The following is a 23,522-nucleotide window of genomic DNA, read 5'->3' as shown; positions in this document are numbered from 1 at the left end:
TGTGTGTGTGTGTTCAGGTGTGTGTGTGTGTGTGTGTGTGTTCAGGTGTGTGTGTGTGTGTGTGTGTGTTCAGGTGTGTGTGTGTGTGTGTGTGTGTGTGTGTGTGTGTTCAGGTGTGTGTGTGTGTGTGTGTGTGTGTGTTCAGGTGTGTGTGTGTGTGTGTGTGTGTGTGTGTTCAGGTGTGTGTGTGTGTGTGTGTGTGTGTGTTTTCAGGTGTGTGTGTGTGTGTGTGTGTGTGTGTGTGTGTGTTCAGGTGTGTGTGTGTGTGTGTGTGTGTGTGTTTTCAGGTGTGTGTGTGTGTGTGTGTGTTCAGGTGTCAGCCTCCTGCACATTCACAAGGTGCAGGGATGCAGTCATGAGGCCGTCATGTCGGGAAAGTCTTCACATACTCAGCAGAAAGGAAGCGAGGCAGTTCGAGTCCCTGAAGGCAAGGGTTAGGTTAAGGTCAGGGGGTTAAGGTTAGGGGGTTAGGGTTAGGGTTAGGGTTAGGGGGTTAGGGTTAGGGGGTTAGGGATAGGGTTAGGGTTAGGGGGTTAGGGGGTTAGGGTTAGGGGGTTAGGGTTAGGGGGTTAGGGATAGGGTTAAGGTTAGGGGGTTAAGGTTAGGGGGTTAGGGTTAGGGTTAGGGTTAGGGTTAGGGTTAGGGGGTTAGGGTTAGGGTTAGGGGGTTAGGGTTAGGGATAGAGTTAGGGTTAGGGGGTTAGGGTTAGGGGGTTAGGGTTAGGGGGTTAGGGATAGGGTTAGGGTTAGGGTTAGGGGGTTAGGGTTAGGGTTAGGGGGTTAGGGTTAGGGGGTTAGGGTTAGGGTTAGGGGGTTAGGGTTAGGGATAGAGTTAGGGTTAGGGTTAGGTGGTTAGGGATAGGGATAGGGTTAGGGGGTTAGGGTTAGGGTTAGGGGGTTAGGGTTAGGGTTAGGGGGTTAGGGTTAGGGTTAGGGGGTTAGGGTTAGGGTTAGGGTTAGGGGGTTAGGGTTAGGGGGTTAGGGTTAGGGATAGGGTTAGGGTTAGGGGGTTAGGGTTAGGGGGTTAGGGATAGGGATAGGGTTAGGGGGTTAGGGTTAGGGGGTTAGGGTTAGGGTTAGGGTTAGGGGGTTAGGGTTAGGGTTAGGGGGTTAGGGTTAGGGTTAGGGTTAGGGTTAGGGGGTTAGGGTTAGGGTTAGGGGGTTAGGGTTAGGGATAGGGTTAGGGTTAGGGGGTTAGGGTTAGGGGGTTAGGGTTAGGGTTAGGGGTTAGGGTTAGGGTTAGGGGGTTAGGGTTAGGGTTAGGGATAGGGTTAGGGTTAGGGGGTTAGGGTTAGGGGGTTAGGGTTAGGGTTAGGGGGTTAGGGTTAGGGTTAGGGGGTTAGGGGGTTAGGGTTAGGGTTAGGGGGTTAGGGTTAGAGTTAGGATTAGGGGGTTAGGGTTAGGGTTAGGATTAGGGAGTTAGGGTTAGGGTGGCAGGTCAGGTGAACCTTGCAGTGGATCAGCTTTCAAAGGGGGGACCCCCTCCCTGGGGAATGGACGCTGCATCCAGAGGTTCCCAGTGAGATCTCAGACCGCTTCGGTGCAGCTGTAGCCGAGCTCTTCGCTTCCAGGGAGAAAGCTCATTATCCCGTCTTTTTCTGCATATGGAGATTTGGGCCTCCTGTATGTCTTCCCTCCCTTCGTCCTCCTGCACCCACTCCTACAGAGAGTCCAGGTGGGAGAAGTGAGTCTCATTCGGGTGGCCCCCGATTGGCCCCAGATGATCTGGTTCTTGGTAATTACACTCCTCCTTCAAGGACACATCTGGGAGCTCCTTTTTCGGCGGGACCTCCCGTCCCAGGCCCACAGGACTCTTTTTTATCCTTTTCCCCAGGGGCTCAGGCTTTGGGCCTGGCCCCGGAGAGGGCTGACTTTGCAGCCACGGGGTTGCCCCAGTCTGTGGTTAGCACTCTGCAAAGAGCACAGGCTCCATTAACTAGGGCAGGGCAGCCATGAAGGCATCCTGTGTTTGGTCTCGGAAACTGGCAGAGGCTTGTTGCGACCTTATTGCTCAGTTTCTTAAAGATGTACGTAGGGTTGCTCCCTACCACAGAAGGCCAGCTGGAGACAGTTGAGCTGACATGGCTTTCTCTCAAGCCAACATTCTTATTGGCAATCGTGTCTGCTAAAAGAATGGGTGAGCTCTATGCATGAGGAATGCTGCAGCTTCTCAACGGGTGGTGGTCTATTGAGCTGCATCCTTTCCACCCTCCTCAGGGCGGTGAAGCATGGTTGAGTAGGAAGTCGCTGTTGTGCCATTTAAGGGTCTTACCGGTGTATCTTCATCAGACATGTACCCACAGACCAATTTTTTATCTGTTACAAACCTAATTGCCTTGGGCAACTAGTCTCTAAGAATAGGCTCTCTCATTGGGTTGTGGATGCAATCTCACAGGTGCATAAGATGGCAGGCAGGCTGGCCCCAGCAGGGGTGCATGCAAAGTCCAGGCAGGGTCCTGCTACCTCATGGGCCTTATGGAGAGGTGCCCCTCTATCCGAGATTTGTGCTGCAGTCTCTTGGTCGACCCGTCCACCTTCATCAGGTTCTACTTCATGAACATGGCAGCTGGCACCCCACTGACTGAGCATGTGCTGGGCTCAATGCAGTAGCACATGGCCTGATATACCATGCCTCTGGGACCACGGCTCTTACAAGAACAGTCTTTGGCTTGGAGTGATGTCTTTTTCTTCTAAGCTAGCCTTGCAGCCTGGCAGGCTAGGTGGCTTTCCACCCACTATGACTGGTCTTAGCTAAGCCTTGGTGGTGTCTTGCACCTTGGTCATGGGTGTGTACATGGCTATTTAAATAGTTCCTTTATTTTATCACATGGGTGACTAGTGGTGGGTGACATCTCATTTCAATCAATCCATTTTTATTTATATAGCACCAAATCACAACAAAAGTCATCTCAGGGCACTTTTCACATAAAGCAGGTCTAGATTTAACTCTTTAATTTACAGAGACCCAACATTCCCCGATGAGCAGCACTTGGTGACAGCAGTAAGGAAAAACTCCCCTTTAACGGGTAGAAACCTCAAGCAGAACCCAGCTCTTTGTGGGTAGCATAACATAACAATACATAACAATGAAAATTTATGGAGTGTTTCCTAATAATATTACCTAAAGGAAGCATATATAAGGTGAATAGAATTGGTCCAAGTACAGAACCTTGTGGAACTCCGTGTCTAACTTTTGCCTTCATGGAGGATTCATCATTAACATGTACAAACTGAAATCGGTCTGATAAATAGGACTTAAACCAGCTTAATGCAGTTCCTTTAATGCCAATTAAATGTTCCAGTCTCTGCAAAAGGATTTGATGGTCGATTGTGTCAAATACGGAACTAAGATCTAACAGGACAAGTATAGAGACAAATCCTTTGTCCGATGCAGTTAGGAGGTCATTAGTGACTTTCACCAGTGCTGTCTCTGTGCTATGATGCCTCTAAATCCTGACTGAAAATCCTCAAATAAACTATTGTTATGTAGAAAGTCACATAACTGATTAGAGACTGCTTTCTCAAGGATCTTAGATAGAAATGGAAGGTTAGATATAGGTCTATAATTGGCTAAAACACCTGAATCAAGAGTAGGCTTCTTAAGAAGAGGTTTAATTACAGCTACTTTAAAGGATTGTGGTACATAGCCTGTTACTAAAGACAGATTGATCATATCTAGTAAAGAAGTGCTCACTAAGGGTAAGGCTTCCTTAAGCAGCCTAGTTGGGATGGGATCTAAGAGACAGGTTGATGGTTTAGATGAACAAATCATTGAAGTTAGTTCAGACAAGTCTACTGGAGAAAAACAGTCCAAATATATGTCAGGATTTACTGCTGTGTCTAAGGTTCCTGTGTTTGGGGAGAGAACGGTGCCTGTTGAGGGCAGGAGATGGTTAATTTTGTCTCTAATAGTTAGAATTTTATCATTAAAGAAGCTCATAAAGTCGTTACTACTGAGAGCTATAGGAATACATGGATCAGTAGAGTTATGACTCTTTGTCAGCCTGGCCAAAGTGCTGAAAAGGAACCTAGGGCTGTTTTTATTCTCTTCTATTAATGCTGAGTAATAGGCGGCTCTGGCATTACAGAGGGCCTTCCTATATGTTTTAACACTATCTTGCCAGACTAAGCGAGATTCTTCTAGTTTGCTGGAACGCCAAATCCTTTCAAGTTTTCATGATGTTTGCTTTAATTTGCAGGTTTGGGAGTTAAACCATGGAGCTAACCTCTTATGTTTTATTATCTTCTTTTTTAAGGGGGCGATGGAGTCGAGTGTTATTCGTAATGAGCCTGCAGCTCTATCAACAAGATTATCAATTTGGGAGGAACTAAAGTTAACATAAGAGTCCTCTGTAGTATTGAGACATGGCAGTGAATTCAGTATTGACGGAACTGCTTCCTTAAATTTATCTACAACACTATCAGAGAGACATCTAGTGAGGACATTTTTATCTAATGGTGTATAATCCAGTAATAGGAATTCAAAAGTTATTAAAAAATGATCTGATAAAATAGGATTTTGTGGAAAAATTATTAAATGTTCAGTTTCAATCCCATAAGTTAGAACAAGGTCTAGGGTGTGGTTCAGACAGTGAGTGGGATTATTTACACACTGAGAGAAGCCAGTTGAGTCTAATAATGAGATAAATGCAGTACTGAGACTGTCACTATCAACGTCCACATGAATATTAAAATCACCTACTATAATTACTTTATCTGTACTAAGGACTAAATACGACAAAAACTCTAGTTGTGTGCTGGTTGTTATGTGCTGGTTGTTGTGTGCTGGTTGTTGTGTGCTGGTTGTAGTTGTTTGCTGGTTGTTGTGTGCTGGCTGTAGTTGTGTGCTGGTTGTTGTGTTCTGGTTGTAGTTGTTTGCTGATTGTAGTTGTTTGCTGGTTGTTGTGTTCTGATTGTGGTTGTTTGCTGGTTGTTGTGTGCTGGCTGTAGTTGTGTGCTGGTTGTTGTGTTCTGGTTGTTGTGTTCTGATTGTAGTTGTTTGCTGGTTGTTGTGTGCTGGTTGTAGTTGTTTGCTGGTTGTTGTGTGCTGGCTGTAGTTGTGTGTCTGCAGTGTGACAGTTGGCTGCAGCTAAAGTCAGATTAACACACTGAGCAGATTATCATGCTTGTTAATCCCTCACACACTGCATATGTATGTTAGTGGGACAAACACAGGATCAGTTTCAACACACCAGGAGCCTCTGTCAGTACTGATGATCATTAATGATCGATCACTGCTAATCACTACCCACTGATCAGCTCCTCTGTAGCAGTCTGACACACACACACACACAAAGTTTTTATTGATCCTGTTCACATGTTGATACCAGCTGAAGGATCAATCATTCAGTTAATCGTCTGCCTCCTCTCTCTGTCTATCAACTTCAAATTTAAATTTGCTTTATTGGCATGAATGTCACAACAACAGTATTGCCAAAGCATCACCAAAAGTCAATTTAAACAAAATAACATTAACATAACATTAAAATTGATACATATTAATTATATATAGTATATCTATGTATCTATGTATATATATATATATACAGTATATCCTATGCATGTGTGTGTGTGTGTTTGTGTATGAGAGAGTATTTTTAATGTTGAGAGCTCATTAAGCTCTTTGAAATGTGAGATTAATATCTCACCTGTCCAACAGTGACACATTTTGTCTTTTCTTTTGGTTACCGTGATGTTTTGTGTCATCTTGTTGGATAAAAAGTTTGTGGTCACTCAGCCTGTACTTGTTAGGATCTGTCTCTGCTTTCTATCTGTGACAGCAGAGAGATATTCTGCCAGTTCATCACATAACAGTCTGATCTACATATCTAAGCAGACTGGTTTCTGTACATTGTGTTATAGTTTGGTTGACTGTAATTGGTGTTTGGAAAGCAGTGCTGGTGTGAGACTAGTGAATGTGTCTGAGAGGGGCAGTTAGTCTCAGCACCAGCTGACATCGGGGACTCTTTTCTTGGCTCAGCTCTTGGTTTGGAGGGCTTTGGATTGGAGGGGGTCTCGGGGGGTAGGGTTAGGGATTTAAGGAGATTAAAACATTGAAGTGCTCTCTTCTGACAGTTAATTATCAGCAAGTATCTGCCTAATTCTGCTCTACTTGCATTTGTTGTTGTTTTCTGTGTACATGTAAGGACTGTGTTGGATGTTTGATGCAGCAGGTTTAGTTATGATGACTGAGTGGATACTAGATTTCACTACCATACAACGCAGTGGGCAGGATGACACTGTCACATATTTTGAGCCGGACTTTAATTGGGATTTGGAAATTATAACATTTTCTCTTTATTGCATTTAGAGCTCTTTGGGCTTTTTTTTTTTGAGTGCATTCGCTGCCATGTCAAAACTCCCTGATTCTATTATGGTTATTTCAAGGTAGCTATAACTCATACTATGTTTAATAATATTTTGGTATTTGTTCTTCTGACTTCTGGGGCCCAGTTCGCCTCACACGCAGGCTATCAGTAGACATTATAATTTACTGATGTTCCGTAAACGCCTCACACACAGGCTATCAGTAGATGCTATAATTTTCCGATGTTCCCTAAATGCCTCACATGCAGACTATCGGTAGACGTTACAATTTACAGATGTTCCCTAAACGCCTCAGAATCAGGCTATCAGTAGATGCTATCATTTACAGATGCTCCCTAAACACCTCACACGCAGAATATCTGGAGACTACATATTGAGTTGAGCTGCTGTTGATCGGATTAACTGTAGTGCCCATCAAAACATGCCTGAGACATCCTGCACTATGTCTTGAACATACATACAAAGTTAGGGGGTTAGGGTTAGGGTGATGGTGTGGGGCGGCATCTCCCTCACTGGAAAAACAAGGCTTGTCATCATTGGAGGCAATCTCAATGCAGAGAGATATGGAGATGAGATTCTGCAACCAGTGGCAATCCCATATCTCCACAGTCTGGGACCAAACTCTATCCTCCAACATGACAACGCTCGCCCCCACAGAGCGGGGTTTATCAGAGACTACCTCCAGAATTTGGGAGTGGAGAGGATGGAACAGCCTGCCAGCAGTCCTGACCTCAACCCCATTGAACACTTGTGGGATCAGCTTGGGCGTGCTGTTCGTGCCAGAGTGACCAACACAACCACATTGGCTGACTTGTGATAAATGCTGGTTGAAGAATGGCATGCCATCCCACAGCAGAGTGTGACCAGGCTGGTGACCAGCATGAGGAGGAGGTGCCAGGCAAACTTCAAACTTCAATCATCCAATCCACCAAACACCAAACAAGAGTCAATGGCAGAATAAGTTGTTTGGCATCGGCAGAGAAGATTTGGCAAATTTTTCATGGGCGCAACCCACATACTCAGCTCTGCTGCTCGTCCCACAAATGCATGTTCCTTACAAATGTGGCTCCATTTAAAAATGGAGATAAAAAGGCTTTCCAACGGTATAAGATTTATTGCCATGAAGCATCGTTACAACAAAGAAATAATCTACCAAACATAAATTTCCTTATTTTTTGTGCTAAGTTTATATTGACATATATATAAGATGTAAGATGAAATATAAGATGACCCCACTTTTTACGAGATTACAGAAACTTAACCAAAGGGAAGCTTTTTGGGTCCATTGACTGGCTGCATTAAAGTATCCTGTTGTAAATGAGGATAGACCTTACTTTTTCTGTAATTCTTTCTGTATAGGCTCTTCTCTGTTCTCACAGCCTATGTAAAACCTATATATGGGTGCCTATTTTCCATTATGAAGTACATGTATATATTTCCATCTTATCTCATCTCATGTTTTTTTTCTTCATTTTTTCATGATTTTCAATTTGTTTCACCTGTCATGTTATTGTCCAGGTCATGTGATTGCCTCCCATTGGCTTTTGCTACTATATAGGTGAGGCCACACCCGTATCATCTGTTTTAAAGCCCTGAGGAAGGCCTACAGAGGTCAAAACATGTTGCTGTTTCAAGGAGTTAGCCCCAACAATGAAGGCTTCTTAGTATTTCCTTTCTCATTGTTACATTTTTATATTTCGAGTGCCTGGATTGCCTTCTCTATTTGAAACACATTTATTTGGTTGTGATCTGAAAGGAGGGATTGTTGTCTGACAGTGAATGCACTGATAGTGGAGGGGTCCATGACAGTGGTTGCACAGTATACTACACCTAACTCAACAGCTGAGGAGTATGTGAATCTCCCTAAAGAGTCATCTCTGAACCTACAGATAACTATGTGAAGGCCTAAGGTGTAAAAGAGATGCATTCGCTGCCACTTTGATTCATTTCAGAGTCAAGGTTGTTCTGATGGGTGATGGTTGGTGTGGTAAACAGGGGAAACTGACCAAACACATGTGGGTCAATGACATCAGGTCCACTTCCTGTTTGTCCATGCAGATCTCCAGTTAGAAGCATGTTTCCCTGGGCCTGGAAATATGTGATTTCTGAATGGAGAGTTTCAAAAATGTCTTATATATATATAATATAATAACACAGAGACATAGATCCCTATCAGTTATGCTCAGGGTTTGATCTAACCTTAACCAGATGTGTGATTTATCCTGTTTTACTGGTGAATACTACTTTATACCACACCAAGATCCAATGTTCTGCCCTTGCATATGTTTTTTAATTTTATAGAGGGCACCATGACTTCATTATATCCTGGAGGACAGTGAGTGAGCAGATAATTTTGACACCATGTCAACACAATTACATCAACTTCTTTGATAGACCTCATGAATTGAGGGTTTCCACTCTTTTGTTCAAAGGTTGAGGAGTGGAGACCCTGAATATTCCAGCAACTTATATGAAATGAACACATTAAAGCAATAAAAATGAACCCGTAGAGTGAGACAAATATGAAAACATTAACATATGTACAACTGTATACATTTACAATACTAAATAGTATGACATAAATTCCATGGAGGCATGTACTATTTTCACTAACACTACTACTGTACTAGCTTCCCATCCTGAGCCAGATGTCAGAGGAAAATGGCCACCATGTGAATATGTTCCATTGATCCTCATGGTGTCCACTTCAGCTTCAGAGAAGAAGACCTCTGGGTTTTCACGCAGTGTCTTCTCCTTATGTTTCTCTCTAGCTGTTCCACTCTTACATTTAGCAGGGTACTCAACCTCCCTGCTCTCTGCTTTTTTAGGTCCAAGTCTGAGATGTATTCAGGAGCTCATTTTTGGTGCAGCTACTCTTCTGGAATTCTTTTGTCTCTGTGTCTGTCTCTCTCTGCCTGTAAGAGCCAGTCATCACAACATACTTTATTGTTGTTATTACTGTTGTTTGTTTGTTATTGTTATTCTTCAGAATACTGTGGGATTTATTACTACACGTTTAGTGCTAAAGTGCACCTCCTAGTGTCATATCTAGAAGTCAGATGTAAAAGGCTGATTAGTCAGCAGTTAGTGAGGGAAGGAGGCTGCCTTACAGTTAGTTTGGCTCGATACAGCTTTTTTGACCGTTAATTTGGAATATTTTGGATTACCTTTCTGTGGAATACAGTTTTTTGGATACTCCATTGGATTATAATCTTCTTCTACAGAAGGCTTTAATTTGTGAAATGCATTCTTGCTCTGTAAAAAGGAGGTTTATTCATATCTGCCTGGAGAGATAAGTATAAGTCAAATATTCTTCTGATGCTGTGTGGATTTGTGAGTAACCCTTCCATTTGAGATGGATTCACAGTGGACTGTTAAGAAAAAGAAATGCATCAAAACAACAAACTAATGAGGCAAAAAATTAGCTCAAACTAAAATGATAAAAATTGCCACTATACTAATCTCTCTTTCTGCAGGAGAACCCATATCTCTGCAGTGATGAGTGCGATGCATCCAGCCCCGATCTGTCTCACCCTCCTCAGCTGATGGGGGACAGGGAGAGGGGTGGGCTCATCACCTACTGGCAGACAGTCACATGGTCCAAGTATCCTGAGCCGCTATTGGCCAACATCACACTGTCATGGAACAAGAGTCTGGAGGTGGTCGATGACATCATTGTGACCTTTGAGTATGGCCGACCAACCAGCATGGTCCTGGAGAAATCTCTGGACAAAGGTGATTGGTCGGTGCTAGTGAGTGTAGTGTTCATTACTGTTAGAACCCATTCAGAACCCTGTCAGAACTCCGTTTGAACCTTCTTAGAATCTGTCAAAACCTGTTATAACCTTCTTAGAACCCTATCTCTTGTCTGACGTGGAACCTTGTTAGAACCTTGTCTCCTGTCTCAGGTGGAACATTGTCAGAACCTTGTCTCCTGTTTTAGGTGGAACCTTGTTAGAACCGTGTCTCCTGTCTCAAATAGAACCTTGTCAGAACCTAGTCCCCTGTCTCAAATGGAACCTTGTTAGGACCTTGTCTCCTGTCTCAAATGGAACCTTGTTAGGACCTTGTCTCCTGTCTCAGGTGGAACCTTGTAAGAACCTTGTCTCCTGTCTCAGGTGGAACCTTGTAAGAACCTTGTCTCCTGTCTCAACTGGAACCTTGTTAGAACCTTGTCTCCTGTCTCAGGTGAAACCTTGTTAGGACCTTGTCTCCTGTCTCAAATGGAACCTTGTTAGAACCTTGTCTCCTGTCTCAGGTGGAACCTTGTTAGAACCTTGTCTCCTGTTTCAGGTGGAACCTTGTCAGAACCTTGTCTCCTGTCTCAGGTGGCACATTGTTAGGACCTTATCTCCTGTCACAGGTGGAACCTTGTTAGAACCTTGTCTCCTGTCTCAGGTGGAACCTTGTTAGAACCTTGTCTCCTGTTTCAGGTGGAACCTTGTCAGAACCTTGTCTCCTGTCTCAGGTGGCACCTTGTTAGGACCTTATCTCCTGTCACAGGTGGAACCTTGTTAGAACCTTGTCTCCTGTCTCAGGTGGAACCTTGTTAGAACCTTGTCTCCTGTTTCAGGTGGAACCTTGTTAGGACCCTGTCTCCTGTCTCAAATGGAACCTTGATAAAACCTTGTTCTCCTGTCTCAAGTGTAAACTTGTTAGAACCTTGTCTCCTGTCTCAGGTGGAACCTTGTTAGAACCTTTTCTCCTGTTTCAAGTGGAACCTTGTTAGGACCTTGTCTCCTGTCTCAAATGGAACCTTTTTAGAACCTTGTTTCCCCTTTCTCAGGTGGAACCTTGTTAGAACCTTGTCTCCTGTCACAGGTGGAACATTGTAAGAACCTTGTCTCCTGTCTCAGGTGGAACCTTTTTAGGACCTTGTTCTCCTGTCACAGATGGAACCTTGTTAGAACCTTGTCTCCTGTCTCAGGTGTAACCCTGTTAGAATCTTGTCTACTGTCTCTGGTGGAACCTTGTTTGAACCTTGTCTCCTGTCTCAAATGGAACCTTGTTAGGACCTTTTCTCCTGTCACAGGTGGAATCTTTTTAGAACCTTGTCTCCTGTCTCAGGTGGAACCTTGTTAGAACCTTGTCTCCTGTCTCAGGTGGAACCTTTTTAGGACCTTGTCACCTGTCACAGATGGAACCTTGTTAGAACCTTGTCTCCCCTCTCAGGTATAACCTTGTTTGAACCTTGTCTACTGTCTCAGGTGGAACCTTGTTAGAACCTTGTCTCCTGTTTCAGGTGGAACCTTGTTAGGACCATGTCTCCTGTCTCAAATGGAACCTTGTTAGAACCTTGTCTCCTGTCTCAGGTCGAACATTGTAAGAACCTTGTCTCCTGTCTCAGGTGAAAACGTGTTAGAACCTTGTCTCCTGTCTCAGGTGGAACATTGTAAGAACCTTGTCTCCTGTCTCAGGTGGAACCTTGTTAGAACCTTGTCTCTTGTCTCAGGTGGAACATGGCAGCCATATCAGTTCTACGCTGATGACTGCATGGAGGCCTTCGGTATGCCACCTAAACGGGTCTCAGATCTGACTCCCAGCAACCTGACCCGGGTCATCTGCACTGAGCAGTATTCTCGCTGGGTCGGAGCCAAGGTGGGTCCTAGGCCCAAAACTGGTCATCCTGGTCATACTGATTATACTGGTTTTACTGGATATACTGGTTATCCTGGTTACACTGATGGTACTGGTCACATTGATTATACTGATTATACTGATTATACTGGTCCTACTGGTTATACTGGCTATACTGGTCATACTGACTATACTAGTTTGGACTGTGTTTAATGAACAGGACAGTTGTTAGTGCCTGTTACTGAGTGGTTGACCAATAGCTGAGTTACTGATGTCAGTGTCTGACCAATAGGAGGAGAAGCTGGTGGTGTTTGAGGTGCGCGCACGCTTCGGGGTGTTTGCGGGTCCGAAGCTGATCAACATGGATGCCCTGTACACCCGCATGGAGACCATGAAGGGCCTGAGAGACTTCTTCACCTTCACCAACCTCCGCCTGCGACTTCTCCGCCCAGCGCTAGGAGGAACCTACGTCCAGAAAGAAAACCTGCTCAAGTACTTCTACGCAGTCTCAAATATCGACATACCTGCCAGGTAACTACACACCTGCTGCTACACCCGCCAGCTACACCTACTAACAACCAGCTACGCTCTCTAACTAACTAACAACCAGCTACACCTACTAACAACCAGCTACGCTCTCTAACTAACTAACAACCAGCTACACCTACTAACAACCAGCTACACCTACTAACAACCAGCTACGCTCTCCAACTAACTAACAACCAGCAACATCCTCCAACTAACTAACAACCAACTACACCTACTAACAGCCAGCTACACCTACTAACTACCAGCTACACCTACTAACAACCAGCTACACCTACTAACAACCAACTACGCTCTCTAATTAACTAACAACCAGCTACACTCTCTGACTAACTAACAACCAGCTACACCTACTAACAACCAACTACGCTCTCTAATTAACTAACAACCAGCTACACCTACTAACAACCAGCTACACCTACTAACAACCAGCTACGCTCTCCAACTAACTAACAACCAGCAACATCCTCCAACTAACTAACAACCAACTACACCTACTAACAGCCAGCTACACCTACTAACTACCAGCTACACCTACTAACAACCAGCTACACCTACTAACAACCAACTACGCTCTCTAACTAACTAACAACCAACTACACCTACTAACTACCAGCTACACCTACTAACAACCAGCTACACCTACTAACAACCAACTACGCTCTCCAACTAACTAACTACCAGTTACACCTAGTAACAACCAACTACACCTACTAACAACCAACTACGCTCTCCAACTAACTAACTACCAGTTACACCTAGTAACAACCAACTACACCTACTAACAACCAACTACGCTCTCCAACTAACTAACAACCAGCAACATCCTCCAACTAACTAACAGCCAGCTACACCTACTAACAACCAACTACACCTACTAACAACCAACTACGCTCTCCAACTAACTAACTACCAGGTACACCTACTAACAACCAGCTACACCTACTAACAACCAACTACACCTACTAACAACCAGCTACACTCTCTGACTAACTAACAACCAGCTACACCTACTAACAACCAACTACGCTCTCTAATTAACTAACAACCAGCTACACCTACTAACAACCAGCTACACCTACTAACAACCAGCTACGCTCTCCAACTAACTAACAACCAGCAACATCCTCCAACTAACTAACAACCAACTACACCTACTAACAGCCAGCTACACCTACTAACTACCAGCTACACCTACTAACAACCAGCTACACCTACTAACAACCAACTACGCTCTCTAACTAACTAACAACCAACTACACCTACTAACAACCAGCTACACCTACTAACTACCAGCTACACCTACTAACAACCAGCTACACCTACTAACAACCAACTACGCTCTCCAACTAACTAACTACCAGTTACACCTAGTAACAACCAACTACACCTACTAACAACCAACTACGCTCTCCAACTAACTAACTACCAGTTACACCTAGTAACAACCAACTACACCTACTAACAACCAACTACGCTCTCCAACTAACTAACAACCAGCAACATCCTCCAACTAACTAACAGCCAGCTACACCTACTAACAACCAACTACACCTACTAACAACCAACTACGCTCTCCAACTAACTAACTACCAGGTACACCTACTAACAACCAGCTACACCTACTAACAACCAACTACACCTACTAACAACCAACTACGCTCTCCAACTAACTAACTACCAGCTACACCTACTAACTACCAGCTACGCTCTCCAACTAACTAACTACCAGCTACTCCTACTAACTACCAGCTACGCTCTCCAACTAACTAACTACCAGGTACACCTACTAACAACCAGCTACACCTACTAACAACCAACTACACCTACTAACAACCAACTACGCTCTCCAACTAACTAACTACCAGCTACGCTCTCCAACTAACTAACAGCCAGCTACACCTACTAACAACCAACTACGCTCTCCAACTAACTAACTACCAGGTACACCTACTAACTACCAGCTACACCTACTAACAACCAGCTACACCTACTAACTACCAGCTACACCTACTAACAACCAGCTACACCTACTAACTACCAGCTACACCTACTAACAACCAGCTACACCTACTAACAACCAACTACGCTCTCCAACTAACTAACTACCAGGTACACCTACTAACAACCATCTACACCTACTAACTACCAGCTACACCTACTAACAACCAACTACACCTACTAACTACTAGCTACACCTACTAACAACCAACTACGCTCTCCAACTAACTAACTACCAGCTACACCTACTAACTACCAGCTACACCTACTAACTACCAGCTACACCTACTAACAACCAACTACGCTCTCCAACTAACTAACAACCAGCTACACCTACTAACTACCAGCTACACCTACTAAGAACCAACTACACCTACTAACTACTAGCTACACCTACTAACAACCAACTACGCTCTCCAACTAACTAACTACCAGCTACACCTACTAACAACCAGCTACGCTCTCTAACTAACTAACTACCAGCTACACCTACTAACTACCAGCTACACCTACTAAGAACCAACTACACCTACTAACTACTAGCTACACCTACTAACAACCAGCTACACCTACTAACAACCAGCTACACCTACTAACAACCAGCTACGCTCTCTAACTAACTAACTACCAGCTACACCTACTAACTACCAGCTACACCTACTAAGAACCAACTACACCTACTAACTACTAGCTACACCTACTAACAACCAGCTACGCTCTCTAACTAACTAACAACCAGCTACACCTACTAACTACCAGCTACGCTCTCTAACTAACTACCAGCTACACCTACTAACTACCAGCTACACCTACTAAGAACCAACTACACCTACTAACTACTAGCTACACCTACTAACAACCAACTACGCTCTCCAACTAACTAACTACCAGCTACACCTACTAACAACCAACTACGCTCTCCAACTAACTAACAACCAGCTACACCTACTAACTACCAGCTACACCTACTAACAACCAACTACACCTACTAACTACTAGCTACACCTACTAACAACCAACTACGCTCTCCAACTAACTAACTACCAGCTACACCTACTAACAACCAGCTACGCTCTCTAACTAACTAACTACCAGGTACACCTACTAACAACCAGCTACACCTACTAACTACCAGCTACACCTACTAACTACCAGCTACACCTACTAACTACCAACTACGCTCTCCAACTCACTAACTACCAGCTACACCTACTAACTACCAGCTACACCTACTAACAACCAGCTACACCTACTAACAACCAACTACGCTCTCCAACTAACTAACAACCAGCTACACCTACTAACAACCAACTACACCTACTAACAACCAACTACGCTCTCCAACTAACTAACTACCAGCTACACCTACTAACTACCAGCTACGCTCTCCAACTAACTAACTACCAGCTACACCTACTAACAACCAGCTACGCTCTCCAACTAACTAACAGCCAGCTACACCTACTAACAACCAACTACACCTACTAACAACCAACTACGCTCTCCAACTAACTAACTACCAGGTACACCTACTAACTACCAGCTACACCTACTAACAACCAGCTACACCTACTAACTACCAGCTACACCTACTAACAACCAACTACACCTACTAACTACCAGCTACACCTACTAACAACCAACTACACCTACTAACTACTAGCTACACCTACTAACAACCAACTACGCTCTCCAACTAACTAACTACCAGCTACACCTACTAACAACCAACTACACCTACTAACTACTAGCTACACCTACTAACAACCAACTACACCTACTAACAACCAACTACGCTCTCCAACTAACTAACTACCAGCTACACCTACTAACTACCAGCTACACCTACTAACAACCAACTACGCTCTCCAACTAACAACCAGCTAAACCAACTACACCTACTAACTACTAGCTACACCTACTAACAACCAACTACGCTCTCCAACTAACTAACTACCAGCTACACCTACTAACTACCAGCTACACCTACTAACAACCAACTACGCTCTCCAACTAACTAACTACCAGCTACACCTACTAACAACCAACTACACCTACTAACTACCAGCTACACCTACTAACAACCAACTACACCTACTAACTACCAGCTACACCTACTAACTACCAACTACACCTACTAACTACCAGTTACACTCTCCAACTAACTAACAACCAGCTACAACCACTGAAAGCGAGCTACACCTGGTGTGTGTTCCTGCAGGTGTAAGTGTAACCAGCATGCATCTCAGTGTGTTTTGCGAGATGCAACACTGCAGTGTGAATGTGACCACAACACAGCCGGACAGGACTGCCAGCGCTGCAGCCAAGGGTTCAAATCCCGCAGCTGGAGGCCCGGATCTTTCCTCCCCCTGCCCAGAGGCACTGCCAACACCTGTACGTAAATGTACACGCACACACACATCTATACATACCTGTATACACACACATCGCCAACACCTGCACATACCTGTACACACACACACACACAATAACATTTTGTCTCTCTTTCAGGTGAAGCAGCCGAAACAGCAGCCAGTAAGTACTGCTCACCTGTCTTCCTGTTCACCTGTCTGTCTGCTCACCTGTCTTCCTGTTCACCTGTCTTCCTGTTCACCTGTCTGTCTGCTCACCTGTCTTCCTGTTCACCTGTCTGTCTGCTCACCTGTCTTCCTGTTCACCTGTCTTCCTGTTCACCTGTCTTCCTGTTCACCTGTCTGTCTGTCTTGTATCATCACGTCCCGTAGAAGCTGCATCACATTTGATCCACAACACATGACTACAGGTGTGAAAACACAACAGCAACTGCTGCTGGTAACACTGAGCCAGAACCAGAAACCCAAACTAAACAGGCTGAAAGTCTCAGCACAGACGGTTGATGAAGACTCTGAAGCAGCTTCAGAAATACTTTCTGTTTTCAGTATTTAACCATAAAGACTGAAGCTGAACAGCTGTGAATCTGAATTCAGAAAGAAACAGTTTGGTGAGACGTTGTCTTACAGGGACACTTACCGGAATACGTTTCACTGATTTGTTTGTTTCAATCAAACTTTTCCTCGTTATGTTGATGAAAATGTGATTTGAGTAGCATCACATTTCTCCACAAACATCTTGGCTTGAGATAATTAAACTTGCAGTGCAGAGCTTTTATATAAAAATGAACGTCCATTCATTTATATGTAAAGTTTTTAATCTGGTGTCAGGTTTGACTCAATGAGCAGAGCATGTGCACCAGAGACTTCCGCCGGCCAAGCCGGCTAACTTCCAGTTAACTCTCTGTTAAATTGAATGGGGATAAAAAAATTTAATCATGCAGCTCTTTTAGACTTTCCAAATGTTATCAGACCAAATGGATCAAATACTTATAGTGAAACGGGTCATTTCATGGGGGTTGTGTGATGTTCAAAACAACTTATCCACCGTTTTAGCGACGGAGTCGGCTACGGCGCAGCATGTAAACACGTCAGCAGTGTTTCTGTAATTACTATCAGTCCCAGAAGAGGGAGACAAAAGTCCTGCACACCAGTTTTAATTAGTGGATTATGAATGTAAATTGTGGGATGGTGTTGTCATGATGTTCTTCTGAAACCCTCTGAAGAACAAACACTCACAGGGTTCTTAAAGTTCAGGTTCTAGTGAGAACTAGCTCTCAGGTTCCTGCAGTGGTTTAATTCAGTGGTTCCCAACCTCTTTGGCCTGTGATCCCTTAAATTAAAGTCCACATGGGACCCTCCTCACATGTTGCATGTTCACCAGTTAAGTTATCGATTATTGTCTTGGTTGATCAGTTTATCGTTTTGTCCATAAAATGTCAGAAAATAGTGAAAAATATCCGTTAAAGTTCCCCACAGTCCAAGGTTACATCTTCAGTCGTCTGATTGTGTCCAACAGTCCAAACCCCAAAGATATTCAGTTTATCTTCATGTTCCACAAAGAAAAGCAATAAATTATCACATATGAGAAGCTGAAACCAGCTTATTTTTTTTTAAATTTTTGCTTAAAAAATGACTAAAACGACTATTCAATTATCAAAATAGTTGCTGATTAATCTTCTGTTGATCATCTAATCAATTAATTGACCAACCCTGCAGCTCTAGAAAGAGAACTTATTTTGTTTTATCTGAATAACTTTCAGAGGCTTGAGGAGGTAAAATATAGAACTTGACAAGAAATAAAGCAAAAATCCATAGAAAGCTTGAAGAAAAATCACAATTTTGTGTTTAACATATATTTTTTTCATGACTCATGACTCTTGATTAATCCAGCGACCCCCAGGTTGGGAACCACTGGTTTAATTCACATCAAGACTGATTGGTTTTATTATGACCTGTTTGTTCTGATTGGTCACATTCAGAGTGCATTCTGGGAGGGAAGTTAAAGTTAATTTAGAAAGAGTTGACATGGCAACAGATCTGCTCTCAGCTGTCAGTCTATCAGAGGAACCCACAGCTACAGCATTAAAACATATTGATGGACTACATAAAAGAACCTATAGATCCCATCGATGAGTAAAACACTTTATGACACGACAAACTCTCTCATGTCAAAGTTTAGCTTCTAAAATTTGTAAATATTCATCTCACTGCCTGTTAAAATAAAACACTAACACACTTTCTTAAAGTGAGAATATCAGCCACTTTGAGCTGTTAGCTGTTAGCTGCTGGCTATTATCTGCTAGCTGTTAGCGACTCACTGTTAGCTGTTAGCTGTTGACTATTAGCTGTTAGCTGTTAGCTGCTGGCTATTAGCTGCTAGCTGTTAGGTGTGTGTGCGCGTGTGTTGTGTATTTTGGAGTCAGCTGTTGGCTGGAGGTTGCGGTGGGGGGGGGGGTTCCGGGATATTTCCACGTTGAAGAAGTCAGACTTTGATATTCTGCAGAATTTCTGTGGAGAACCAACAGAAGATTCACTAAAGAACATAACTCTTCTTCTCTGACAGCGGCTGGTGATACACCCTCATCAGGAGTGACTGACACTACTAGTCTTACTACTACTACTACTACTATGACTGATACTACTACTGATACTACTATGAGTGATACTACTACTGATACTACTACTACTACTACTATGACTGATACTACTACTGATACTACTACTACTGATACTACTACTACTACTACTATGACTGATACTACTACTGATACTACTACTACTGATACTTCTACTACTACTACTATGACTGATACTACTACTGATACTACTACTACTGATACTACTACTACTACTACTATGACTGATACTACTACTGATACTACTACTACTGATACTTCTACTACTACTACTATGACTGATACTACTACTGATACTACTACTACTGATACTACTACTACTACTACTATGACTGATACTACTACTGATACTACTACTACTGATACTACTACTACTACTACTACTATGACTGATACTACTACTACTGATACTACTACTACTGATACTACTACTACTATTACTACGACTGATACTACTATGAGTGATACTACTACTGATACTACTACTACTACTACTACTACTATGACTGATACTGATACTACTACTACTACTACTACTACGACTACTATGACTGATACTACTACTACTACTACTACTACTACTATTGATACTACTACTGATACTACTACTACTGATACTACCACTGTATTTTACACTGACACTGTTTCTACTATCAGTACTACCATGACTGATACTATGTCTACAATTTACTTCACTAGTACTAGTGATACTGGAGACTTTCCTACTACTACAATAGTCAACACTGGTACTACAGGTTTTACTACTGTCCCTAGTACTGTTAGTACTGCAGGTTATGATGCATTTCCAGACTTGAGCAGTACAGCAGGACCTACAGCATACTCAGATCCATCCAGCAGTCCTACTCTGGAGAAACCAGCTCCCACAGTACCAGACACCACCATTCCCAATACCAGTATTAGTACCTCCAGTTCTACCAGTATCACCAGTACCAACAGCCCGACTAACCCAGGCCGCAGCACTGACCCTGAGGTGTCTATTTCTGACCCAGTGACTCTACCCTTTGACTCCACCTCCTCACCAGACAGCACAGACTCTGCCCCCTCATGGACTGGTTCTTCCAACCTGATTTCCAGTACCATCCCACCTACTGCTGGTGCAACAGCCTCAACCAAAGCACCGACAACAACCACCAATGATATGGCTCCATCTGGAGATGCTCCACCCACTGGGCCATTCCCAACCAATCAGGCTGGAGATGCTTCATCTACAGCAGGAGCTGACTCGACTTCTCCTGATGTTCCTACAGACACTCCCATAGATGCACGTCCTCCTGATGGACCTCCTCCTCCTGATGTACCTCCTCCTGATGGACAACCTGCTGAAGAACCTCCTGATATACCTTCCCCTGATGTACCTCCTGATGGACCTCCTCCTCCTGATGTACCTCCTGATGTACCTCTTCCTGATGGACCTCCTCCTCCTTATGGACCTCGCCCTGATGTACCTCCTGATGTACCTCCTCCTGATGGACAACCTCCTGATGGACCTCCTCCTCCTGATGTACCTCCTCCTGATGGACAACCTCTTGATGGACCTCCTCCTCCTGATGTACCTCCTCCTGATAGACAATTTCCTGATGGACCTCCTCCTCCTGATGTACCCCCTGATTTACTTCCTCCTGATGTACAACCTCCTGATGGACCTACTCCTCCTGATGTACTTCCTGATCTACCTCCTGCTGATGGACAACCTCCTGATGGACCTCCTGATGTACCTCCCAATGTACCTCTTCCTGATGGACAACCTCCTGATGGACAACCTCCTGATGGACCTCCTGATGTACCTTACCCTGATGTACCTACTCCTGATGTACCCTCTCTTGATGTTCCTCCAGACACGTGGATAGATGTCCCACCTCCTGATGGACCTCCTCCTGATGTACCTCCTTTTGGTAGAGATCCTCCAGATGTACCTCGTCCGGATGTACCTTCTCCTGATGGAACACCCTCTGAAGTAGCTCCTCCTGAAATACCTCTTCCTGATGGACCTCCTCCTGAAGTACCTCTTCCTGAGGTACCTCCTCCTGATGCCCTTGCTCCAGCTCCTGATGCTCCTGTAGAGTCCTTGATGCTTCCCTCTGAAGTAGGAGGAGATTATGTTGCACCGGATACAAGCTCAACCACCTTAGATCGGTCGGACCCTGCTGGTGATTTTGCCCCTGTTGACTTCACCTTCCCTCTCCCGGATGATCCAGATTCAGCTTTACTTGGACCAGGTTCTGCACCAGATTCTGGACCAGTACCTGTTGGGGGTCCTGGGAACCTTCCAGATGACTCTCGTGCATCTGTTGATGCTACTGGATCAAATCCAGTAGTTCCTGGTCTGGCTTCTGTCCCAGCAGGGCTAGATACAAGAGGAACAGGAAATCGTGAACCAGAATCAACTGGACCAGATTCTCCTTCACCAGATGGTGTAAGTCCTGGTCCTGGTCTGGATTCTAGACCTGATTCTCCTCCAGCTGTAGATGACCTGGGAGGAAAGACTTCTGGAGAGGATTCAGCTGCTGGTGGACCAGCAGGTGGGTCAGATTCTGAAGAAAAGAAAGACTTTAAACCAGAGAAGATGGGAGAGCAAACAGAGGAGAAAGGTAAACATGAAGCTCTCTGATTGGTTAGATTAGAATGCAGAATGGACAGTTTGTGATGTTTTATGTCTCTTTTTGCAGTAAAATTTCAGGAATTGGGAAAAATTGCAAGCAAAGGAAAATAATGTGATTTATTTAAATTGCTACCAGTGAAGTCATGTAATGACTTCCTTGGATAAAAAGCATCCTGCATATCACAGAAACAACTATATTCCAGCTCTAATGTTTAATGTATTTTCTGAACATGAGAACCATGAGGACTCAAAGTTCTATAAAAAAAAAAGAAAATACTGTACTTGAGTTCCATTTATAACCTTTATTAAATAAATTTTCAGCTCAACATCAGCAGCGAATAAAATGAATCAAACCTCATTTGGGAACATTTGGGAATTGTTTTGCTCGTCTATGGCATCATGTTTGTTGGCAGGTGAGACTCGTCCATCTCCCACCTGAATGACGTCAGTTACCGCCACACCAAACGCCACGATTGGTCCAAACCACAAGCAGCTGCTGATTTGGACATTTCATGTGGAAAAGTTGTGGAAATTTAGGAAAATTGCAAACTCTCACAAATATTGCAGAGATTTCTTTAATTTGCATTAATTATTGCGATCACAAAATAGCAATATCCTGGAAGGAGTGATATTTCCAAGAACACTGGTTGCAAATTCAGAGATTCATGTTAATATACTTTCACATCTGGGTTGAGCGTGAAGGTTTATTCTTCACCTCAGAAAAGGAAGTTCACAAGGTGCAACTTCCTGGTTGTTTCTGAAGCTTTCTACCACATATCTCAGCCTTCTACAGAAGGTAGAGTTGCTCAATTGTAATACAGATGGTTTAGTTGTCATTACACAAGTAGATGTGGCTAAAACCTCAGAAACAACAAGTAAGTTTAGACCTTTTATGAGAATTTTAGTTTTAAACGTGTCAGGATGAAACAATTACATGGTTTCTACAACAGTAAATGATTTGCTGTGACAGATCACTGACATCACAGACAAGGTTTCATCTCTGTGCAGATAGATTTCTAATACTGGAGACCAGATCCATTACTGGCGAAAGTTGTCCTGTCAGGTGAGAAGATGCTGCTGGTTACTCCATCAGAGGACGTTAGTGCTAAAAACATGCTTCAAATACAGCTGAAGTGCTGATGAACTCTGTAAACATTGTTTCTGTCGGAGTGGGAGGTAGATTTAATGAGCAGCAGCTTTATGTGTTGATATAAGACTTAACATTCGCACAAACTTATATCTTTTCATTCTGTGTTGAACCAAACAGTCTCTGAGGCCAAAGAGAATTTCAAAGAGGAAAGAAAAAAGAATGAAAAGGAGAAAGATGAGAAAGACTATGAGAAAAAAGGTACAACATGTAGGAACAGTTGTAGTACTGCCATCTACTGGCTAACAATAGGAACAGCAGTATTATCTGTAGCAGTAGTATCACAAGTTGTGGTTG

General features: G+C 43.6%; 1 protein-coding gene across 4 annotated transcripts in view; it reads left to right on the top strand.

The window, feature by feature from the left end:
- The window catches only part of ntng2a (netrin g2a), a 30,383-nt gene that overhangs the window by 2,395 nt on the left and 4,466 nt on the right, over window positions 1-23,522 (top strand). For 2 of the 4 annotated variants that reach the window (XR_010924743.1, XM_067575237.1), the window contains exons 2-8: window positions 9,803-10,061; window positions 11,779-11,924; window positions 12,196-12,434; window positions 16,672-16,844; window positions 16,962-16,985; window positions 19,386-22,067; window positions 23,346-23,426. Coding sequence is in view for 3 of the 4 variants with exons in the window: in XM_067575237.1 (XP_067431338.1) it covers window positions 9,803-10,061; window positions 11,779-11,924; window positions 12,196-12,434; window positions 16,672-16,844; window positions 16,962-16,985; window positions 19,386-22,067; window positions 23,346-23,426 (3,604 nt within the window). In the remaining variant the exon portion in view is untranslated. Of the gene's footprint in view, window positions 1-9,802; window positions 10,062-11,778; window positions 11,925-12,195; window positions 12,435-16,671; window positions 16,845-16,961; window positions 16,986-19,385; window positions 22,068-23,345; window positions 23,427-23,522 lie in introns of those variants that run through there. The other 2 variants (XM_067575247.1, XM_067575257.1) reach the window with 2 other exon arrangements.

Source organism: Thunnus thynnus, chromosome 2 (genome assembly GCF_963924715.1).
Source record: "Thunnus thynnus chromosome 2, fThuThy2.1, whole genome shotgun sequence".
Taxonomy (NCBI): Eukaryota; Metazoa; Chordata; class Actinopteri; order Scombriformes; family Scombridae; genus Thunnus; species Thunnus thynnus.
This window is presented reverse-complemented; position numbering and strand designations above follow the sequence as displayed.